The sequence below is a fragment of the Myotis nattereri genome, assembly GCF_964212035.1.
Source record: "Myotis nattereri genome assembly, chromosome: 18".
Lineage (NCBI taxonomy): Eukaryota > Metazoa > Chordata > Mammalia > Chiroptera > Vespertilionidae > Myotis > Myotis nattereri.
In genome coordinates this window covers 42,191,387-42,215,221 of record NC_138093.1, presented here as the reverse complement: position 1 = coordinate 42,215,221, position 23,835 = coordinate 42,191,387, and the positions used below count along the sequence as shown (strand labels likewise).

The 23,835-nt window shown below is 49.5% G+C and overlaps 2 protein-coding genes across 3 annotated transcripts in view; one reads left to right on the top strand and one right to left on the bottom strand.

Moving 5' to 3' along the window:
• The window catches only part of SPATA46 (spermatogenesis associated 46), a gene marked incomplete at its 5' end in the record, with an annotated part of 44,443 nt that extends 42,444 nt beyond the window's left edge, over positions 1–1,999 (bottom strand). Inside the window, one exon of the mRNA XM_081112584.1 lies at positions 1,315–1,999. Within this exon, the coding sequence (XP_080968710.1) occupies positions 1,315–1,453 (139 nt within the window). The remainder of the gene's footprint in view (positions 1–1,314) is intronic.
• Positions 1,446–23,628, top strand: UHMK1 (U2AF homology motif kinase 1). 2 transcript variants are annotated; one of them, XM_081112581.1, is made up of 9 exons: positions 1,446–1,850; positions 2,806–3,098; positions 3,642–3,833; positions 6,894–6,988; positions 10,946–11,022; positions 11,152–11,250; positions 13,649–13,737; positions 17,216–17,337; positions 21,421–23,628. In XM_081112581.1, exons 1-9 carry the CDS (start codon positions 1,583–1,585, stop codon positions 21,503–21,505), a joined length of 1,320 nt encoding a protein of 439 aa, XP_080968707.1. In that variant the 5' UTR covers positions 1,446–1,582; the 3' UTR covers positions 21,506–23,628. The 2 variants fall into 2 exon arrangements, with proteins under 2 accessions (XP_080968707.1, XP_080968708.1); XM_081112582.1 differs by having other exon boundaries at positions 17,216–17,407.
• The last annotated feature ends 207 nt before the right edge of the window (positions 23,629–23,835 follow it).

Below are 23,835 nucleotides of genomic sequence, written 5' to 3'. Positions count from 1 at the left end.
CACTGGTGATGGATTAGGGAGGCGGGAGAAAGCAGAGCGGGGAAGCCTCTGGGATTGGGTAAAGAGTAAAGTGATAGACACACACTTCTTTACTTAGGTGGGTACAGGATAGTGAACAGTCAACAATTAACTCAGTAAAATGAGGGGATTTGTGGTCTCTGCAGAGTGGTGTCTATGCTTTGACGGACCCGGGAAAAGGAAAGTTACTTTGACATTCCAAGGGTATGTTATCGCAGATGCAAAAAGACAACAGGCTCAGTGAAGGTAAAGGTTGACCTTGTCAGGGAGGATACTGGCCTAGCAGGTGACTACCCACCATAAACTGCTTTTAGTTAAAGTTTAATTTCAGACCATCCTTTGTGGTGACTTTAGGTCTCTGAGTTTGCAAGACCTCCATGCAGGCCTCCCCTGAGCCGGTCAGATGTGGCCCCTTTCATCCACACAGGCAACCAGACAGGGTGAGGTGTGACAATACTGAGCAGATGGCTCCTCACCTCTGCACTCTGCACTACATAAGCACCCCGCCTGGGACCTATGGAGGAAGAATGTCCAGCCTATAGAAATGTCGTATAAGAGTTTGAGCAAAATTGTGAGGATGTGCTCAGAAGTAAAATCTCAAAGGATTGAGGAAATGCTCTGCAAAATGGCAGTTTGCAGCTTATTTTATACTAGAGGCCCAGTGCATGAATTTGTGCATGGGTGGGGTCCCTTGGCTTGGCCAGCGATCAAGGCCTATGGCAGGGGTGGGGAGAGGGGTGGCGCCAGGGGTAGGGGCCGGGGCCGAGGGAGGTTGGCTGTGGGAGCTCACTGACCACCAGGGGGTGGCTCCTGCATTGAGCATCTGTCCCCTGGTGGTCAGTGCACCTCATAGCGACTGGTCAACTGGTCGTTCCCGTCGTTGGGTCCTAACGGTCCCTTGTGAGAATCAAAGGAGAAAGTGTAGGGAGGATTACATGAAACCCTCCATTGCTGGTAAATAAAAGGGCAGGAGAAAGCAAACTGGGGAAATTTAAGGACTGGTGAAAAGCAAAATGAGGAGGCACATTCTTCTTTCACATGGGCGGTAGGAATAGTGACCATCTACCGCTCAAGGAGACAGTGTGTGGGGAGATTAACAGGGGGCGGCCTGTGGTGCCCAGCTCTGGAGCCTGCAGTTGTGCCTGCAGGGACCCGGAAAATGACTCTCCCCTCAAAGGTGGGTTACCCGAGATGCAGAGGCCGTGGAGGGGTCACTGAAGGTAAAGACTGACCTTCCTCAAGGAAGGTACAGCAGGACCTGAGGACCTACTCTGACCTGCTTAGTTAGAAACTTACGTTCAGAGCCTCTGGCCTCCATCCCCGGAACGAGACCCGCCCAAGCGCCGGCTTCCTGCCGGCTTCCTTCCGGGAGGGCGCAGGCTCGGCCTCGTCTCCGCTTCCGGCTTCCGGCGGGCGTGCGCGCTTCCGGCGTCATGGCGACCTGAGCCCGGCGGCGCGCGGCGGGCCCCTCCCTGCGGAGCGGCTGGCGGCGGCGGCGATGTGACCCGCGGGCGGCCTGCTGCCGGGCGTCGCGTCAGCTCCGTGTCGCCCTCAGCCCGCGCGGATGGCGGCGTCCGGCTGCGCGTGGGGCGCCGAGCCGCCGCGGTTCCTGGAGGCCTTCGGGCGGCTGTGGCAGGTGCAGAGCCGCCTGGGCAGCGGGTCGTCGGCGTCGGTGTACCGGGTGCGCTGCTGCGGCACCCCCGGCTCGCCCCCCGGCGCGCTCAAGCAGTTCCTGCCGCCCGGCGCCTCCGGGGCCGCCGCCTCGGCCGCCGAGTACGGCTTCCGCAAGGAGCGCGCGGCGCTGGAGCAGCTGCAGGGCCACCGGAACATCGGTAATGGCGCGCCCGGTGCGCGGGCTGCGGCCGCTGGGCGGGGCGCAGAGGTCCCTTCCCTGGGCCGGCGGCCGCGCCTGGGCCGGACCGCCCTGTGTTGCGCGGGAAGTTTTCAGCCCTTGCTTGGCGGGGATAACGGGAAACGCTGCGGGGACTGGGGACGTCCCTGTGACGTCGTAGATGCCCCTCGGCCCGTATTTAGTCCGCGTGGGAGCGGTGACGCCGTGTCCCGTGGCCCCTGTGCAAGCGTGAGCGTGCACACTGTGGCTTTTAGCCTGTGGTGCAGACACTCCGAGTGGGAGGCCTGCGCCGATTACTGGTGGTCGATCGGCCTGTGAAGACGGCCCTGGTCGTCACTTCCCCCGCAGCCTGCGAGGCTTAGCGCTTCGCCTAATGGCTACTTCCTGGTGAGCATCGTTTGAAGACTGGCCTTTTTTATATTACCTTTTTGGAGAAGAATGTAGTATTAGTGTGTTTCAGGCTGCATCTTGTCCATGCCCATGGTCTTTAAGAGTGAATTTTTTTTGCAGTTTGTGCAAGCCTAAGGACTTGTCCAATCTGAAAGATGAGGTGACAGTGTCATCTTTAAAAGTCTCTTAATATTTAGGTAATAGAGTGCTATTTTAAATCAAGAGCCAGTCTTCAAATTTTGCTTTTTCACATTGCGACATTGATCTTAAGAGTAGTACTTCATATTTGGATTTTTACTTAATTTTTTTTTATTTTTTACATTCGATCATTTTTGCTTGGTACCTTCAGTATTCGCTGAGTGCTTAGTGAAATACAACTTGAATTATTGTGCCACCTTTAATATCTTTGAATAGTAATGAGCTGCTGAAAGTAGTATCATCTTATTTTATTAAAAGAACCCAATTACCCAAAAAATCTTATTACAGTAGAAGCTTCCTTGCCAGAGTCTGATTTTTAAAGCATTACAATTTGTTTCTTTTCGTAGTAACTTTGTATGGAGTCTTTACAATCCATTTCTCTCCAAACGTGCCGTCTCGCTGCCTGCTGCTGGAGCTCCTGGACGTCAGCGTTTCAGAGTTGCTCTTGTACTCCAGCCACCAGGGCTGTTCCATGTGGATGATACAGCACTGTGCCCGAGACGTGCTGGAGGCCCTTGCTTTCCTTCATCGTGAGGGTTATGTCCATGCAGACCTCAAACCACGTAACATACTGTGGAGCGCAGAGAACGAATGTTTTAAACTCATTGACTTTGGACTTAGCTTCAAAGAAGGCAATCAAGTAAGAAATATGTTCTGTCCCCCCCACCTCCATTAGAGTCGAAGCTGAATGTCTTTAAATAGCAGAGGTGGTTTAGTAGAGGCTTAAGAGATAATTTCTAACTGCAGTGATGAAATTCCTGGGGATGAAGCAAATACAAAAATTGTCATTGCCTGCATGGAAGAAAGGCCATGTGTTTGGGTCAGGTCGGGGGAACTGGTGTTAGGAGTAATTCACCTGTAAAATGCTTTTTCCTTTAAGCATTTGGTTACTTGCTGAATTATTGGTGTCTGCAGTGCTGGGCTCCTGGGAAAACACGTCTGTGGGTTCTGGCAAACTCCCCGTTCATCTTGGTTTGTCAGCTCTTTGCAGTGCCTAGCAGGCAGGAGAGTCTGCAGACCAGGAGCTGTCTGGAAAGATGCAGCTTGCCACCTATGAACTGAAGAGTTAGGGTAGCCAAGGACTGATTGTTTTGCATTCAGTTGCCAGCAGACACAGTGGTACAGGTGGCTGGCTGGATGGAAAGAGCAGTTTTTACTGGTTGTAACGTTTACTCTTCTTTAGGATGTGAAGTATATTCAGACAGACGGGTATCGGGCTCCGGAAGCAGAACTTCAGAATTGCATGGCCCAGGCTGGCTTGCAGAGCGACACAGAGTGCACCTCGGCCGTGGACCTGTGGAGCCTCGGCATCATTTTACTGGAAATGTTCTCAGGAATGAAACTGAAACACACCATCCGATCTCAGGAATGGAAGGTAGCCAGCGCCAGTGCTTTGCTCAGGGTCCCTTGTCCCAATTTCAGACTCTGAGGCTTATAGTGATTCTTGGTGAGGACTCTGCCTCACGCCCCCCATCCCCCACTTCCTGCACGGTGGCTCCCACAGCTGCTCCTCCCACAGCTGCTCCTCCCACAGCTGCAGGCGCTGCTAAGCATTGTGCTCACTGCCTGGGCTCAGGCCTGGCGTGGAGTCAGTGTGGGAAGGACTGCCTCTTCCTGAAGAAGCCAAAGGGGTTTCTTTTGTTTAGTAACTTAGTTATATGCTTTTAAAGTAGTACAGCAGTATGTTATCCGCTAAATGCTATTCTTTACATTAGTTTACAGTTAATGCAGTTGAAGTGTTTTAGTGCACAGCCTCATTGAATTCTGACAGCTCTGTGAGGAGGGTCAGAGGGATATTGGTTACTCTGTTCAAATGAACCAGAGACTCAGATGTGGAAAACCACTGGCTCTGGGTCATATGACTGTCCTCCCACCTCAGGCTCTCCCCACCGTCCTGCACACCTTCCTACTCGTCTGCCATGTGCACTTTCCTGGTAATGTGACTGCTGCTTACAACATGGTTTCTGTGGGAACAGGGACTGAGTTCCAAACCTCTGACACGAGTGAATTTTCTGTGTGTTCACAAGTTAAGAATTAACCTCAATATGTCTTCATACACATTCTGGGGCTTTAATGTTGTGATGTTAGTATCCTTCAGGCTAGAGGTTTGGTAAATAGTACAATGTTTAGGAATTACTGGTTTTGATGTTAAACATCTGATACAGAGTGTGTGGTTGTTGGGCCGTTAGGAGTAGCAGCTCTTGGAAGGAATGTTTTAATCATCAAAAACATGCTGCCAGGCGAGTAAAGCCAGCACCACTCTTTGTCATTGGTGCTCCCCGCAACCGGGACGCCAGGTACCTCCCTGGTGTCAGTGCAGGTCAGTCCTCCCAGGGCTTCCACTGTCTAAGCCTTTGGACTGTTCTGCTTGGGCCAGAGCTGGCCAGAACTGGGCCTCAGTCAGGCATGATGTGTACTTAATGGAATCCCCAGTATTCACCTCCTGGATAAAAATATCTTTACATATTTCATCACTTTCTCTGGAGGCAAAATTGCCAAGTGAGTGTGAGCGTAGGCTCTGAAGTCATGCGATAAGGTTCAGATCTTGCCTCTAGATCAGGGGTGGGCAAACTTTTTGACTCGAGGGCCACAATGGGTTCTTAAACTGGACCGGAGGGCCGGAACAAAAGCATGGATGGAGTGTTTGTGTGAACTAATATAAATTCAAAGTAAACATCATTACATAAAAGGGTATGGTCTTTTATTTCAATAGTTTTATTCATTTCAAATGGGCCAGATCCGGCCCGCGGGCTGTAGTTTGCCCACGGCTGCTCTAGATCTTACTAAGCTAGTTATTTAGGTTCATGAAACCATGGTTTACTTTCTGTAAAACGAGGATAATCCTGTTAATAAATGGCTAATATGCAAATCGACAGAATGGCAGAACAACCGGTCACTATGACGTTCACTGAACACCAGGGGGCAGATGCTCAACGCAGGAGCTGCCCCCTGGTGGTCAATACGCTCCCACAGGGGGAGCACCATTCAGACAGAAGGCAGTGGCAGGAACCTCTCCACGGCAGCGCTAAGGATGTCCGACTAAGCCATCAGTCAGACATCCCCCGAGGGCTCCCGGACTGTGAGAGCGCGAGAGCGCACAGGCCAGGCTGAGGGGAAGAACACCACCACCGCTCCCCCCTCCCCCCTACACGAATTTTATGCACTGGGCCTCTACTCCTATATAATAAAAGCCTCATATGCTAAGTGTCCGACAGTTCGACCAGTCGCTATGACGTGCACTGACCACCAGGGGTAGACACTCTGGTAGGTTAGCTTGCTGCTGGGGACTGGGCAAGACGGGCCAGACATGCCCTGGAGCCCGCCTGTGGTCCGTCCCCAGACCTGATTGTGCACCAGTGGGGTGCCTTGGCCTGGCCTATGCCCTCTCGCAATCTGGGACCCTTTGGGGGATGTCGGAGAGTCGGTTTAGGCCAGTCATATGTATCTAGAGCAGTGGTTCTCAACCTTTCTAATGCCGTGACCCTTTAATACAGTTCCTCATGTGGTGACCCCCAATTTCATTGCTACAAATTGAACATAATTAAAGCATAATGATTAATCACAAAAACAATATGTAATTATATATGTGTTTTCCGATGGTCTTAGGCGACCCCTGTGAAAGGGTCGTTCGACCCCCCAAAGGATCGCGACCCACAGGTTGAGAACCGCTGCTCTAGAGTATGGGGTTAAAAAAGAAATGCCTAGTTCTTAACATGTGTGTGCCTGTGGGACATTTAGGAACTTTATTGAACATGATGCTGTCAGGTCTTTTTACTAATGTACGTACTTCCACGGTACTCGGAGAAATAGTACGTCCCACAAGGGTTTAGACCAGTGGTTCTCAACCTTCTGGCCCTTTAAATACAGTTCCTCATGTTGTGACCCCAACCATAAAATTATTTTCGTTGCTACTTCATAACTGTAATGTTGCTACTGTTATGAATCGTAATTTAAATATCTGATATGCAGGATGGTCTTAGGCGACCCCTGTGAAAGAGTCGTTCGACCGCCAAAGGGGTTGCGACCCACAGGTTGAGAACCACTGATTTAGAGTGTGAATAATATAACAAATGCAGTTTTTAATTCGTGCCTTATTCTCCTGGATAATTTATTTTATTTCTATCTGAAACCAACTGCAGACTCATCACTGAGACACGGGCTCACCCAGCACAACTGCATTTTCTCACTTCACATTGAGCTGCATTCTCATGTGGTTACTTTGGTGTTTGTTTGCTTACTCACCCATCAGTGGGTGCTGGTAGCAGGCCAGGTGCTGAAGGTAGGACACAAATAATTCTGCACAAAATCTCTTAAGGTTGGGAGTTCGAGGAAGAGGGGGTTTCTGTTGCATTTGACTTAGCAGCTAGTGCCTGGTACTTCAGGAAATACTGACTGGATTAAATAACCAAAGGAAGACTCTTCTCCCTCGTTTTAGGCAAACAGTTCTGCTATCGTCGATCACATATTTGCCAGGAAAGCAGTGGTGAATGCTGCAATCCCAGCCTATCACCTGAGAGACCTTATCAAAAGGTGCGTCACTTTTACTTCAACTTTGCTATACACTGAAGAAATTTAGTTATTTCTGGTTTGCTTGATCATGTAGTGTGCCGTGCTGAGCACGGCCAGGGGTAAACCTGAGAGGGGGCCAGTGAAGGATTAAAGAAGTCAGAAAGGGAATAAAGCTGGGGCCAGGTGGGACGCTGCTCTCAGATGGAGAGACAGCGCCACAGCCTGCAGGCCGAGTCTTTATTTTATAGTCAGATTCCACGGGGCAAAGTAAGGGCCTGGTCAAGATGTTTACAATGTTCTCGTGGGATTCGAATCTACTCAATTACATGCACCTGAACTCTATCAAGCTTTGTTCTGGCAGCACTTGCTGCACCTCCCGCAGCCAACCTCCCGCAGCCACCTGGGACCACAGGTTCGGACCGTAGGGTCAGGCTTACAACTATAGCCTTTGGCTGTAATTGTGCTTTGCCCTCCAAGCTGGGACTTGCAGGTGGCTTTGCCACGAGGGGACTGTGCCCTTTCATTAGTCCGAGGCTTGAACCTGTCCAAACACTGTAGTCACTCTCCACAATGTAGAGGTTATTCTCCCTTAGAAATAAAACCTACTTGAAACCTGTACAGGCCAGCTTCTTATGAGAAACATAAGTGATCAAGTCTTTTACTAAACTTATTTTCAGAGGGACATTCTTTTGTTCAAGAGGAGTCCTAGGGAGCCGGCCTTCCTGGCAGTGGAAATGGGTGATGGGCCGTGTGTCTTTGGTGTCTTGTAGCACTGGCTGTTCTATGTACTTAAAGAGTCTTTATAAACTTAATGGCTAAGTTTGTTGTGGACTACCAAAAAGAGGGTTCAAGTTAGGTCATTATGTATTATACTTTAAATATTACCATTGAAAACTGTGGGGACAGAACAGTGTTTCTGATTCCTAAGTAGATCCAATCACAATAGATATATTAAAATAAGAAATAATGTGTATTATCAAATAGTTGATTTTTGACAGTTGATTTTTCACAGTTCTAGCATTTATGGTCCAGAAATGAATAAAATAGTATGCTGCAAAAGGATGGGTCTCCTGATCAAGTCATGGTATTATTGTTTAAAATATTGATCCTATAAATCTTCCAATTAGGTGTTTGTGGTTTTTATTTGTTTTATAGGAACTGGAGGTCTGCCCTTCAGCCAGTTTCCCCCAGTGGTAATTTCTTCCATACCTGTCATGCAGGGTCAGACCAGAAATGGATGTTATAATCCATGGACTTGCTTCTATTGTACCAGCTTTTCTTGTGAGACGAATTAAGTTTAAATAGCAGTTAGTAGGTTAGTATCTGATGTCCGACATCACATGTTGCATTTTATCTTGAAAAGAAGCAGTGTAATGCCCTAGCCAGTTTAGCTCAGTGAATAGAATGTTGGCCTGCAGACTGAAGGGTCCCAGGTTCGATTCCCATCAAGGGCCTGGGTTGTGGGCTGGATCCCCAGTAGGGAGCATGCAGGAAGCAGCCAATCTCTGATTCTCTCTCATCATTGATGTTTCTCTCTCTCCCTCTCCTTTCTCTCTGAAATCAATAATATATATATATATATATACACACACACACACACAGTGTAAGATTATAGTATAATGGATTCTGTACAGATGAAACTGATGTACTATTGTACGCCAACTATAATTTTTTTTAAATGGGAAAAATTATATAATGGACTCATGCTTGTAAGTCAGATCATCTAAGTTCTAGTATTGACTGCAATTTTTTAAATTATACAACTGATACGAAATTTGGAAGCTACAGAAAATTGTGACGAGGAAAATAAAATTGTACGCCCTCTCTAGTGTTAGCAGTCGGTGCGCTTCTTCTCGGTGTTTTCTCGTGTACGTGGGTGTGTGCCCAGGCGTGTTACTTGAACTTCTCTATGGAATTACACAGACACTGAGAACAAATGTGCAGCCCAGTGGGTCCCTCGGAATCCCTTTGTCCACCGTTTAGGTCAGGAAACAGCTTTGCGGTCGCTCGCAAGTCCCAGGTCTCCGTCCAAGCCTCTTCCTCTTCCCCAGAGTAACCACTGCCCTGACTGCACGCTAAGTACCTCCTCGGTTCATTGCCGTTAATAACCCAAGTGTGCATCCTTAGACACTATGGCTTAGAGTTCTTCTAAAGAGCAGGCCCTTTAAAATCTGCCTGACTCTAAAAAGTCTGTTTCTACCTCCTACCCCCTCCCGTGTTTCTGTTGAACAGCTTGGGCTGTTGGCTCAGCGCAGTTGCCCACGTGTGAACTTTGCAGGTTGTGTTATGTGGGGTAGTTTAGCACAGTTCTCTGTTTATTTCTTGTAAATTGGTGGTTGTATCTAGAGGGTTTGAATTTTCAAGTAATTTTTAGCGGGACTGTAGATGGCACGGTGCTCTTTTACAGGGAGGCACCTGGTCACCTGTCAGTTCCCATTGTCTAGACCAGGGGTGGGCAAACTTTTTGACTTGAGGGCCACAATGGGTTCTTAAACTGGACCGGAGGGCCGGAACAAAAGCATGGATGGAGTGTTTGTGTGAACTAATATAAATTCAAAGTAAACATCATTACATAAAAGGGTACGGTCTTTTTTTTTTTTTTTTTTTTTTTAGTTTTATTCATTTCAAACGGGTGGATCCGGCCCGCAGGCCGTAGTTTGCCCACGGCTGGTCTAGATCTTTGTTAGGGGGTGTTCTCATTCTGTCATCTGTTCTTCCCATGGTTAACCAAACAACAGGGAAATGCTTGATTCTCTCTCTCGTTTTCATAATGTGGCAATGCCCTGTCCTCCAAAGGGATCATGCCTTCTTTGGAACTTAAAAGTATCTTTATGAACGAGTGGGTTTCAATATATCTGATGTGTATTTGCAGTCTTCTCATCGGAGCTGTGTCCTGGCTGCGGGACGGAACCTCTGCAGGTGGGCTCTGGCGGACCTCCTTACCATGTTCTGACAACTTCTTTGCTGTGACAGGCTGTTCCCTGTCACCTCTTACATGTCCTGCCCAGACCTGGAAGTAGCCATTTCTCCAGGAAGCCTGGTTTCTTTTAGTAGGGAGTGGCACTTTAAAATCACAGCCTGGGTATTAGATATACTCATTGGTACTGGATGGCATTGTGTCTAGGCCTTTTAAGGGGACAGACGCAGGACAACCAATAATGTCTTCTGTTTTACGTCTCCATCTCCTTTCTTCTGTGTCAGCAGTTGTGGCTCTAAGCACAGAGGGGATGCAGAATTAGAACGTTTCTTGCCCACTCATTTGCTTTGTGTACGAATGGAATCGCTAAAACAGCCTCAGCACAAGGACAGCCATTATCTCGGAGCGGCGGCTGAAAGCGCTGTGTGTGCTGGGCTCTCCCGTCCTTCCCCCATTTGAGTAGCACTTGTATCTGCACCAGCAGGTCACATGGCCGCTGCGTCCTGTCCTCTCTGCTCTGACACTGGCCTCTGGTACTTGTTGGCTCTGTTGGGTTAGTCTTTTCTCTGGTTCGCCAGGTCAGCTGGTGCTTTTCTGTGCTGCCTTCCACGAAGGTGCCAGCGGCGGGAAGGTTGTCCCTTGCCTCTGTATTTTGGCGTTCATCGAGGTGACCTAGCTTTGTTGTAGAAGTTGTCCATCAAGTTGCTCTATATTGTTGTCATTGCTACCAAGTTGCTCAAATTTGACATTCAGAAACCACCTCACTACTACCCTTTTTAATTGTATTATTCAGTCTGTTTAGCTTTCCTTTCACTTAACGTTATAAAGTGTGGATTACTTTCTCATGTATTTATTAACCTAAACAAAAACATTTTAAGTTGAAATATATTGTGCCCTAGGTTTGTATCATGATTTGTTGAGCCATTTGATTATAACTGGCATCTCCGTTCTCACACAGAGGAAGGATTCAGCGGTCCCTCTCAGGGGATCAGTGCTGCGATGCACTAGTTTGGTCGTCAATGTTTGCATTCCCAGGAGACTGATGATGCTCTGTGTTTCAGCATGCTGCACGAGGACCCGGGCCGGAGGGCGCCCGCCGACGTGGCTCTGTGCAGCCCCTTCTTCAGCATTCCTTTTGGTACGTTGTGCATGGCTCTGTTCCTTTCTGGGTTGTTGGAACTAATGTATATTTCCAAGCTCCCCTGCCTGGTGTTCATCCATTTATTTGGGGAGCTTACATCTGACGATGTCATAACAAACCCCACAGCCCCTCACATCGAAGACCTGGTGATGCTCCCCACCCCGGTGCTGAGGCTGCTCAATGTGCTGGACGGTGACTACCTCGAGAGCGAGGAGGGGTACGAAGGTCAGTGCTACCTTAGCTGGCTGTTCACGTCTTAACAGGTCTGCCGGGGACCTCTCGCCCCGAGATTCTCGGCGCTTCCTTGTCTATACAGTGAGGATGTTGAATTCTGTGATCGCTAAAATGCTCTCACTTTTTGATTCCTGCTATAGAGTGTGTCCCCCAGAGTTCCTGTGGCAAAGCCCTCGTCCGCAGTGTGATAGTATTTGGAATTGGAGCCAGTTCTGGTAAATCTGAGGCAGGTGACATGCAGAGGGCAGAGCTGCACCTAAGCCTGTCAGGACTTGGCTGAGGCTGGGGGTGAGAAGCAGCCAGAGACCTGGCTGAGGGCAGGTGTGGTGTGTTGGAGAGCGGCCGGTAGTTTGGTGTGACTGCACCATAGGATATTTATTGGGGGAGCAGTCAGTTTGCTGTGTTGAAGGACTTGAATTTTATCCCAGAGGTCACAGCCTTGGAACATAAGCTTGCACAGAGCTCTGGATCAGGCCCAGAGCACTCCCTGTTCATTGTTGAATGAGGCAGGAGCCATTACAGGTGTCAAGGAGGAGGGACTCAGACTTACGCTTCCCTACAAGCATTCTGGAAGCACAGTGGTGAGTGGGCTACCCAGAGCCAGACTCAAAATGTCATTTTCTTTGTGGACAGTCAAACCATTGCAGGCAGGGCTACCTTACCACCCTGTTTCCTGGAAAGTGTAAATCATTTGACAACGCTGGGTTTTGCATAGTTATCTGACAAATGAAACAAAGATAATTTATTTGAACCTGTGACGGTTGTTAGTACCTATAGCCTCAACTTTTCAGGACATCTCATCTGAAAGGACGGCCGAGCCCTCAGCTTTGCTTTAGTCAGGCCCTTAGGGTGCAGTGGTTCTGTCTCCTGGTAATTTTCATCTTTACAAAACTCCGGCGTGGCTCTCTTGGGTAAACCTCGGGTAGACAACACCTGCTCTTTGCTATTTCACTATGCAACCCTTTCTTCTCGCTCCTCAGTGCACCGAGTGTTTAAAATGTTGTTTGAATGTAGACACTGAGTCTTAGTGTTTAAGAGTCTCTCATGAATGCCTTTGTTTTGATTAGAAGGTCTTCGTTAGGTGACATGAAATGAGGTTTAGGTGAGTTTGCTTAGTTATCGTGTGTGGGAATAGTCTTGTCGTCTTGGTGGGGTTGGGTAAGGAAGTGAGATTCAGATCTTCCTGTTTAGACCAAAATAAATTCTCAATCAAGTGAAGATTAAAATATTAAAAAGCAAAACATAAGACAAAGTAAGGGAAGGAATAGAACAGGGCTGGAAGGAAAAGAAGGGAGGGAAGAAAGACAGGTGGGAATAAAAGAAAAAAAATTAACTTAAAAGTCATGGGAGATTTTTAAAAATAATATTCCTGGAGCAGGAAAGGCCTCTTACAAGTCGATCACAAAACTCAGAAACAGTAAATTGGTAATGCAACAAATTTTACCCTGAGAAAGATCAAGACAAGTAACAATCTAAGAAAAATCAGACACAGCTCTCATCAGAGACAGAGGCCCTCTTAACCCACCCGGAGGCAGGGGGGGAAGGACACAGACGGTCCCCAGGAAAGGGTGTGCCGAGTACCTCCCGTGGATTTTGTTCTCGTTTATTGAAATGCTCATTAGAACCACACTGTGATGTCCGTGACCCGGCGTGTTCACAGTGGGAACATCCTTGATGACCCTCTGTGGGGTCAGTACGGAGGTCACTACAGAGAGTTCACGTCGGTAGGACTAGGAAATGTGATGCTAACAGAATCAGTTCAGACCACGTGACCTGGCAGTTCCATTTCTAGGAAGGCAACTTAGAAATACGCAAATGAAATGAGACCTGTGCCGGCTTATCTATTATAGATTGTTTAAATGTTGTTTGAATGTAGATATTTATCTGCTTTTGAGCAGTAGGAGGCATATTTAGAGACTTGATCAACCATTCAGAGGGTGAAATATCACACAGCCACAAAAACAAACAAGAAATTCATATAAGGATTTTGAAAGATCTTAAAGATTCAGTGTTAAGAAAGGGCAAGACTGGAATTTTTTACTTAAAAACATCATATTTGCTTGTAGGAGCTTATGTTTATGGAAGAGATGATCATGCTTGTTGACTTCAGGGAGGGGCCGGAATGGAAGCTGGGAAGGAGGAGGAGGACTGCTACTTTCAGATTTTGGATTTTGAATCATTCAAATGTATTAGCTATTCAAAGTGTTAAAATACAAAAAGAAAACTTTTAAATGTATGAATTTATATTACATGTAAGCTTAATTTTCAAAGCTATAGAGAGCAATCTCATGACTTAAATATGGATTCCTGAGTTCTTTGATGATGTACATTTTTTGAATAAAGGATCTTGTTGTTAATTGCATTGAGTGGGCTGTGTTTGGACACACAGATGCTGTGGAAGACGTGCGGGAGGAGTGCCAGAAGTATGGGCCGGTGGTGTCGCTGCTGGTTCCCAAGGAGAGCCCTGGCCGGGGACAGGTGAGAGGCCTCTCCTCACTCATCAGTGCGAGACGACTGCAGTTCGCTCCATGGGGTTTCCGTTCTGCAGAAAATGTAGACAGAAATGTTGCTAAAGGTTATGAAGTTTTCATTATGGAGGCTTTGTTTTCTGTACTTTTTCCTTTTTTCCCGAAGGTCTATAATATGCATACATTTGTCAGTTAGTATTTGTTTTTTTAAAACTATTAATCTTCTTTTGAGCCATTGTAAATGGTGACACGAACAGAATCATGTGCAACTCTGACTCAGGTTCAGTACAAAAATATTTTGGCCCGATTTTGTTCTAATTGAGTAGAGTTAGAACACCATTTAGGTTATGTTCTGATTATAACAGAAATTACCAGCCATCTGAGTTCCAGTCTCAGTGTGACTAGCTTTGTGGCACTTCTTAGTTGTTTTTTTATCTATAAAATGGGCTAAACCTGGGATCACAGAGTTTTCTTTAGAAACTGATTTTAAATTAAATTACATGGCAAAGAAGATAGGAGAAGTCTTCCTTCTGTCTGTAGTATTTTTATTTTCTGGAAAACTGAATATTGTTTTACCATCTCAGTTTCCCAGCCTGCACACCTTTGAAACATGCTCTGGGAAGTTCCTGCTGGGCCTGTCTAGTGCACGGGGGCTGTCTATGCACGTGGGCCTGTCTAGTGCACGGGGGCTGTCTAGTGCACAGGGGCTGTCTAGTGCACGCGGGCTGTCTAGTGCACGGGGGGGCTGTCTAGTGCACGCGGGCTGTCTAATGCACAGGGGCCTGTCTAGTGCACGGGGGGCTGTCTAGTGCACGGGGGGCTGTCTAGTGCACGCGGGCTGTCTAATGCACGGGGGGCTGTCCAGTGCACGCGGGCTGTCTAGTGCACGGGGGCTGTCTAGTGCACGGGGGCTGTCTAGTGCACGGGGGCTGTCTAGTGCACACGGGCTGTCTAGTGCACACGGCTGTCTAGTGCACAGGGGGCTGTCTAGTGCACGCGGGCTGTCTAGTGCACGCGGGCTGTCTAGTGCACGGGGGCTGTCTAGTGCACGCGGGCTGTCTAGTGCACAGGGGGCTATCTAGTGCACGGGGGCTGTCTAGTGCACGGGGGGCTGTCTAGTGCACGGGGGGCTGTCCAGTGCACGCGGGCTGTCTAGTGCACGCGGGCTGTCTAGTGCACGGGGGGCTGTCTAGTGCACGGGGGGCTGTCCAGTGCACGGGGGGCTGTCTAGTGCACAGGGGGCTGTCTAGTGCACAAAACCCTTTTGGGTTTTGAGAATGTTTGTGATCCGGTCCTCATCCCCTGACCTGGTTCAGCACAGAGGAGCCTGTCCCCCAGACGGACAGCCTCACAGGCGCTGCAGCCTTCTCCGCAGGGACCACACAGCCAGTACAAGGACAGGCCGGGAGCACCTCAACCAGGTAAAGCCACTGCCACCTTGGTACACGCTTCTGTGGTCATGTGGAGCCAGCCTGTCCCTGGACTTGGGAGCGCTTCCAGGTTGTAATGGTGTGAACTGTACGCCCACTTATTTCTGCCATCAGTTCCGTGCCAGAGGAAAGGCTTTGTGCCAGGATAGGGTTAAGCACCCAAACAAGTTTTCCAAGTCAGGATGTGGAGTCCTCCGTCCTACACCCTCTGCAGGTTTTTATGAACCACACAGTTCCTTCATCTGACACGATGCCAGCACGCAGTCACCAGACACCTCGTACGGCAGAGCCGAGTCCTTCACCTCCATCCTCATTTATTTTTTAATTAAAAAACAATCCTCCTCTGAGGATATGTTTGTTTTTTAATTATTTTGGGAGGGAGGGAGGGAGTGGGGAAGGAGGGAAGGAGAGAGAGAGAGAGAGAGAAACAGTGATGTGAGATGAAACATTGATCGCTGCCTCCTGAATGCACTCTGACCAGCGATCAAACCCGTAACCTTTTGGTGTATGGAATATCGCTCCAACGAACTGAGCCACCTGACCAGGGCTCCATCTTGATTTCTTTCTTTCTTTTTTTAAAATACGTTTTTATTGATTTCAGAGAGGAAGGGAGAGGGAGAGAGAGAGAGAAACATCAATGTGAGAGAATCATCGATTGGCTGCCTCCTGCATGCCCCCTTACTGGGAATTGAGCCTGCAACCCGGGCATGTGCCTTGACCGGGAATTGAACTGTGACCCCCCTGGTTCATAGGTCGATGCTCTACCACTGAGCCACACTGGCTCTATCTTGATTTTTTATTCCTACTGACTCTCAGGCCACCTCTCCCTTCCTCCTGACAGTCACTTTGAAGGTGATGTGTGCACCACCCAGGCAGTTCCTGCCGGTATTTCCAGTTATTCCAGTCCACGCCCTTGCTCATGGGGCAGCATTGACAGCTTCTATGTTCTCGTTCTGACCGTGGGGAAGGAAGCAAGGGGAGGCTGTGGGACAGTGTTGATAAGTCCACAGTAGTGGACAGTGATGTCCTCTGCCTTCACATGCACTCATCACTCACCCAGAGCAGCTTCGAGTCCTGCAGGCTGTGTGCATGCTCAGTGCCTGCTCAGGTGGCCGCTTCTCCACTGCGTTGAACTGACCTTTCCTGTGCACAGATGTGTTTAGGTGCCGAATACTTACACTGGCACAGGTGCCTGCAGTGCCCACACAGTCCCCGCCCTGCAGACTGCAGTCCGAGCCATCCAGGTGTGCGGAAGGGCCTGTGCTGTTTGCATAGGGAAATCGCTCACAACTCACTTCTCAGCACGTGCCCTCACTAGGCAGAGCAGACTGTGTTTGGAGTTGCCTCCTCTTTTCGTGCCTGGAGGATGCTACGCTCTGTGGAGGTGACTGCTCCGTCCAGGTGGGAAGGGCTCCTGCGAGATAGAAGTGGCTGCCGCCTGAACTGCTTAGACCCGATTTTTAGGTAAAGGTGCAGATGAACGTTGAGAACCTAGAGACTGATTTCCTTGCACTGTCGCTTGCTGCCCTGTGGAAAGTCGGTGCCGCGCCCGTGCTAGTGAGGTGGCTGGTCCTAGTCTCCTGGCGACCGAGGACACGCCGTTTCAGGCGGTTTCTCCTCCCTGGTTTCTCCGCTCCCTGGGACTTGGGAGCAGTGATGCTGTGTCCTCCTCCAGGCTTACGTCGGGTCAGATGCCCTGGAAAGGGAGGTGACCTTCCTTCCTACAGTCCTGGCGTCCACACGTCTTTCCTCTTTCCCCCGAAAGTGGCTGCCTCGGGCGTGCTGAGGGCTCTCCGGCCTGCCGCCTGTCTGGCCGTCCCGCACTGCCCGGCCCTGCTCTGCGAACGGCACGAGGCTGTATGTCGTCACCCAACTGGTCTTTGTTGGATTTTCTGAATCGTCTGAGCTCCAAGGGAGCATTCTCAATCTTGCTGCTCAAAAATGTGGTCCACGGGCCGGCAGCATTGGCCTCCCCGGGGCTCCGGTGGCCACGTGGGGCCTCGGCAGAAGTGCCCCGAGAGCCTGGTGGGAACGAGGCCGTGTGTTCTGTCTCCGCAGGTCTTTGTCGAGTACGCGAATGCTGGGGACTCCAAAGCTGCTCAGAAGCTGCTGACGGGAAGGCTGTTTGACGGGAAGTTTGTCGTGGCTACGTTCTACCCGCTGAGTGCCTACAAGAGGGGGTACCTGTACCAGACCTTGCTTTAATCAGCAGCCTTGGGAGACGTCCTGCGTCTCCGCTTCCATTTTCCGGTTATTATATTCCACCCAAATGCAGGAGCACCCCTTCCCACGGGGCGGGGGGGACACCTTGTACATTTGTTTCACCTGCTCACGGGCAGCTGTTGCTCAAGCAGCGACTGCACTGCAGACACGGGCCCCGCGCAGGACGGGCCTCTCCCCATCCCAGGAGGGTCCCTGCTGCGTGCAGCCTCGACACTCATTATTGCATGTGATCATGAGTCAGGTGACGGGCTGTGCCCAGCGAGCATGGACACGCCGTTGGAGTGGTGATGTCTCCTGCACAGCACTCCTGTGTCGTCCATGACCTTGGCGGGCTGGGAGCTCCGTGACGTTACCTCCTTGTCCACACTGAGTTACCATCGGTCTAGAAGTCCTGTATGCGAATATTTCTTTTTTTTTTTTTTTTTTTTTTTTTTTTTTTTTTTTAAATATATTTTATTGATTTTTTACAGAGAGGAAGGGAGAGAGATAGAGAGTTAGAAACATCGATGAGAGAGAAACATCGATCAGCTGCCTCCTGCACATCTTCTACTGGGGATGTGCCCGCAACCCAGGTACATGCCCTTGACCGGAATCGAACCTGGGACCTTTCAGTCTGCAGGCCGACGCTCTATCCACTGAGCCAAACCGGTTTCGGCTGCGAATATTTCTTTAAGGAGTCTGCCGTGAGCCTGGCTACAGGCTTTTAAATTAAGGCTTTTAAGCTGGAAAGCTGATGCTTGATGTTGCACAACCTGATGCCTGGCATGTGCTCGTGTGAGTGCAGGTGAGGGAGTTAGAGAAAACCTGGCTCGGTCTTTTTCCTGTGAGTCCTGTGAGCTGATCCCATCCACACCAACCCATTCCCCACACAGCATACCTGTAACGTTCAGGATGTCAGCTTGTTTGAGAGTTGGCCTGTCTGATGGAAGGTAAATGAGAAACATTCCTGAGAGGCTCAGAGCAAGTGAGTCTAGACTGGGTTCCATTGAAATCTCTTAATTTAGTGGTTGGATCAGAGGGAAAGTTCTGCCCCGAGCGGCTGCCTCATTCTGTCTGCATTAGACCCGGGTGAGCTCATCTCTGCTGAATCTCATGGTCATGCTGGCTCCCTCAGAGCGTTCTCCCTGCATGGCGGGAACTGAGTGGCCAAAAAGAACAAGCTCGATGTTCAGTGACAGTAGAAGCAGCATTGGGCACAGGGTGGGCGACGGGGTCTACTGTCTGTTCCCTCCTTCGCTGGCGGAGCCAGTGCCTCGCCCTCAGGGTCTGGTTTGGAAGTCAGGAAGGTGAGGCCGCCCGGATGGGATTTGGAAGGAAGGAAAACTGCACTGAGGTCGGGACACGGGGTCACGGGCTTCCTGTCACTTTCCTGCAGATTGTGAGGGTTTGAGCTGAGGGAACCTTATAAAGCACTGATTATACAAAAAGGAGTCGTGTACAGAGTATGACCTTTTTGTTTCCTTTCCTAAATGAAATTGCTATTTATTTTTTCCTAAAGAACGTTCTTGTGTGTCTTGCCCACTGGAGCTGTGCAGGCCACCGAGAGCCCCGCGCCCCAGCGAAGCTTAAACTTCAGAGGGGGTTCTGGGACCTGTGCAACAGCCACTGTTCCATAGTTCAGCTACTTAGTCACCAAATTGTCTAGCCTCTTAGTGTGCACTCGGAAGCCCAGTTTTGCGTAGAGGCTGGTGTAGAATCTCAACGGCTACGGCCTGGTCCCGGGAAAGTCAGCAGGTCAGCACGGCCCTTCGGAGGAGGAACTCTTTCCTGTGCCCTTGCAGAGGCCAGTTAGTGGTTTGATTTCAAACACTAATTCAAGAGAATGAACCCGCATGGTGGGGCCCTAAGCGGTCCTGAGACATGTTTGTGCGGGTGGTAGCTTCCCTGGTGATGAAGTCCTGGTCCTTCTCTACCTGCCGATGAACAGTCCAGGGGGATTCTTTTCGAGGGCAAGCATTCTAGGTGAGCACTGAACCTCGCATTCCCCCGTCCCAACCACCAAACCCAAGTCCTTAGAATAAACGCTGCAGTGGCTTCTGGCAATGGCTGCCTATTCCGCGCTGCGTCCTACAGCGCTCCTCCGTTCTCGTCTCAGTGCTGTGCATGCAAACATTTGTGTGGTGTGTAACACACAGAGTGTCATGCAGAAGATGCTGGTAGATTATAAGGGAGCTGAGGGAATACTTGGTGAGCCTAAGTACCATTTATTGAATTAAATATTTTCTATTAAAGCCACAAAATTGAAAAAAGATGCCTCCTATGATTTAAATTATTTCCTAGCTCTTAGCCCATTACTACCAAAGACATTTGTATTCTTCTCACAGGATCAGAAATTCAGTCTTAGTATCTTCTTAAACCTCAACCAAATATTTTCAAAGATGCCCTTTTCATGATTATTTTAGGGTGAAATATATGCACAGATTTAGATCCTTTGAAATTATTAAAAACCTAGAAATTTTCTTTTTGAAAGGTGAGGGGTCATGTCACTTAACCCCAACCCTTTTGGGAAAATTTGGTCTCAGGTAGTTTTCCTTTGCTGAATTAGCATCTGTGCTTCCTTCCTTCTCCTTCTCCTCCCCCCCCCCCCCCCCCCCCCGCCCACCAGTTTCTTCTTCATTGTTCATGGTTTCGAGGTGTGTTTTTGCCCAGACAAAGGCCTGTAACTTGGTTCTTCTATGGTGTTTTGGTTGTTTGGAGAGAGATGTTGAGGTTGGCAGGTAGCGCTTTCCCAGCTTCGAAGCGTCTGTAAGAAGCACCAGGCTGCACTCGCCCCTAAAGGAGACCAGAGACTCCTGCAGCGGAGGCTGCCTGTGGGCCTGGTGTCCCCTTGGGCCCGTCCTCCCCGCAGCCCTGAGAGGTCCCTCTGCTGGGCCCTGATCTAACTGCGCCCTACACCTTGGTCCTGGAGCACACAGGGCCAGCAGCTGGCATGCTGGCTTTCATTCACTGTTGTAAAGGTCCATTGTACTGGGTTTATATTTAACCTTAGAGCAAGTTTATTTTAAGGAATGCTGCCAGAAACATTGCTGCGAGTGGGGAGACTGCCTGCCTGAGGCGGTTTTCTGATTACCCGGCTTTCACCTGCTTGCACTGGCCACCTCTCCTGAAGGCCACAGCCCTCACCTGGCTCAGGGCTTGAGTTTACTGATCAAATGCAGGTGCCTGACACTTTGGCATCAGTTTCTTTTTAGGTCTTATTTCTCACTTACCATTGGTAGGCCCGTCTTATATAATTTCTGCTACCAGTGACACCTGGCAGGGGGATGTTGTGTTTGGTAATTTAATGGAAACCAACACCATCGTAACTGATAGCAGTTATAACAGTTTGTTTCTGGGTGAGAGAGTGGGGGAGACGCTCAGGAACCGAGGCTGGCATGCTGGGTACGGCTGCGGCTGTTGGGGCGGGGGGGGGGGGGGGTGGCGCACAGGTGGGATCACATCGGACTTTGTCTGCAGGTGAGCAGGTGTCAGGGGGTTTTTTTTAGGTTGTTTTTAAAACATATTTTATTGATTTTTTACAGAGAGGAAGGGAGAGAGATAGTTAGAAACATCGATGAGAGAGAAACATTGATCAGCTGCCTCCTGCACATCTCCTACTGGGGATGTGCCCGCAACCCAGGTACATGCCCTTCACGGAATCGAACCTGGGACCTTCCAGTCCCCAGGCCGACGCTCTATCCACTGAGCCAAACCGATTTTGGCAGCAGGTGTCAGTTTTAAGCAAGTGCCTTGTTTCCTGGAAACACTGACACTCTTTGGGCTGGAAGCTTCCCAGGTGGTGACAATGAATGGCACCCCTGGCTTTTCCCTGGAATAACCTTTGGGTAGAGTCACAGTAAAAAGTCCAACATTTCCTTGGTTTACCTTTTCGTGTGTGTGTAAACCTATTCATGTTTAACTTCCCCCAATGTTACACTTGCTGGAAAGTCAGAGCCACCTGGTAGCATCTGGTTCTTCCTCGGGTCTAGTTCCATGTCTACACTAGGCTCCCCCAGTCCTGCCCCTCTGGCTCTGACGCAGCTCATGTTGTTCTTGTCCAGGGGGCACCTCCAGACCAGCCCGGGGGCATCTTTCCCAAGGTGCTCAGTGACCCCTTCCCCTCCAGAGGGTCGTCTTTCCACGTGAGTGGCGTGCTGGCTTTCTCTGAGGACGAAACGCTGCATCTCCCCACGGAGCCTGCTGAGCCTCCCGTCGGGACGAGCGGCGCTGTCAGCAGCAAGGGCACAGGGCCCCTCGCTCTCAGCACCAGCCTCCAGAGTGCTTGCTCGGTGAGGTCAGCTCCCCTCACCTGCCAGGTGCACCCTGTCTGTTAGCTCCTGTTTCATGTTTGACTTGTTTAAATTGCACAGTGACCAGTAGGTTCACAACAATGGTGCACAGTTGACAAGTGCTGTGAATATTTAGAAAGGCAAAGCAATTTTAACTATTTCTGCTGCAATTTTATAGGAGCAGGTCTGTAAAAAAAAAATGTACCTACAGGCCGGAGAGCACTGAGGCTTTTATTTCGCAGGGGGACCTCCGGTGACGGGCGCAGCCTGTGCTCTCCCACGGGAAGTTTTCGCCATCTCCTGCAGCCCAGCGCTTGGCTGTTCCAGCACTGCTTCTGCGATGACTGACGTTTTAAATCTGCTTTACTTGTGCTTGTTAGAGAGTTGTCATAACCGTGACAGATGTGTTTGTGGCACCGTGAATGCTGGCATTCATGGGAAACTTCTGCCTGCGTGGTCCTTCCCACGGGGCCCGGGGCTGGCACGGCGGGTGTCCTAGCGACACCAGAGCTCCCTGAAGCCACACATGCTTCATGATGGGGGTTCCAGCACTTTCACTTCAAGGCAAAGAGAAGCAGTCTGTCTTATTTGCCTTATGACCATTAATCCTCGTGCAGAAAAGAGCTTATTTTGTTAATGAAAAGAAGTCACGTTTGGAATAAGAAGAAAAACCCAACTGAATTGTTAGTTCTGTTCCTTTCTGGGAAACCTGTGTAAACTCTAGAGCTGTTTGTTATCAGGAACTCGGATCGTCAGCAAGAGAATTATTTGTAGGCACTTTCGTACCCCAGTTTGGATTGTCTTCCGCTGCTAGGTGATCCCCAAATAGTGCGATGTCAGGACAGCAGAGCTGGCCCCCCACCCCCACCCCCCGGTCTGGTGTGCTCTGCAGCAGTTACTGTGCTGCGTGGGCGCCAGAGCTGCTGTGGGAGAGCGAGGAAGAGAAAGATAAGAGGCAGCAACAGTGATGAGGGCACAACCGCTCCCTGGCTGGTGTCGGTGACCTTCCATGGAGTGTGTGACTCAGAGGTGTCTTTTTTGAGGTCCGGTTTGGGGCCTGTAGCATAGTCCGTTACCTTCCTACACATTCCTCTATTGTTCACCCAGAAAATTCTTTTACGCGTGTGTGGAACCAGGTTGACTACCTTGTTCAGTTTGTCTTCATTTTTAAAATAAATATTTGGAGCCCAGCTTTTGTGCGTTCAGTGCACGTCGATGCTCATGTAGCCAGGGATAGACTGCCCCACGCTCCCCTGCAGGTGGGGCCGGTGGGAGGGAGCAGTGTTTGTTCATTATGAGAAAGCTGAGCTGCACGGCTGCACACCTGCTTGCAGGGGCCGAGCGGCCATCCTTCCCGCAGGGCGAGGCCCCATTCTGCGCTCTTTGGGGGAAAGCGGAGGTACCCTGACAGCCCTTTCTGTGCTCGCCACCGCATGCAGTCGGGTGGGAGGGCTGTGCTCACGGTGTGAGCTTCCTCCGCGGCGTGTGACTGCTGGGCATTTGGTGAGAAGGTGTGGCTGGGCAACAGGCGGACACCCGAAAGCCTGTGGGTTTGCCCTCGCTGGGAGCCACTGGAAACGGCGCGCTGCCTCCGGGCCGTGGTCTCTGTTCCTGGTGGCGTCTGCCTGTGAGTTGTTTTTCAGGACTGAGTGGGACTGAATGTCGCTGGGATCGGTGCCGAGAAGTTACTTCTCAGATCCCTACATCGATTTCTACTCGAGTCTTAAAACTGTTTTTCTTGCTGAGTAGCAAAGAGCCTTTATTTTCCACTTTCCTACGTACCGGAAGTCTGGGCTCTGGTTGCTGTTGAGTGTATTGTGTATAGTTTTTGCTGACAACTTCTGTGAACACAAATGCCTTGTTCAGTTTTGTTGTAAACTGACGCACCATGAGATGCACTGTTGATATGCTTTCTGATGTTTGTTTGATAAGGGTGGTAAAATAAAGCTTAAAAATAAAGGAATGGCTTTGTTATTTCAACTCTTTCTGTATTTAGTATTTATGTTAGATTCTTTTTTAAAAAAAAATTCACAAACCCCAGTGGAGTCTCATTACTCATGGATTCTGTATTTTGTATTTTTTTATTTTATTTTTAATATATTTTATTGATTTTTCACAGAGCGGAAGGAGAGGGATAGAGAGTTAGAAACATCAATGAGAGAGGAACATTGATCAGCTGCCTCCTGC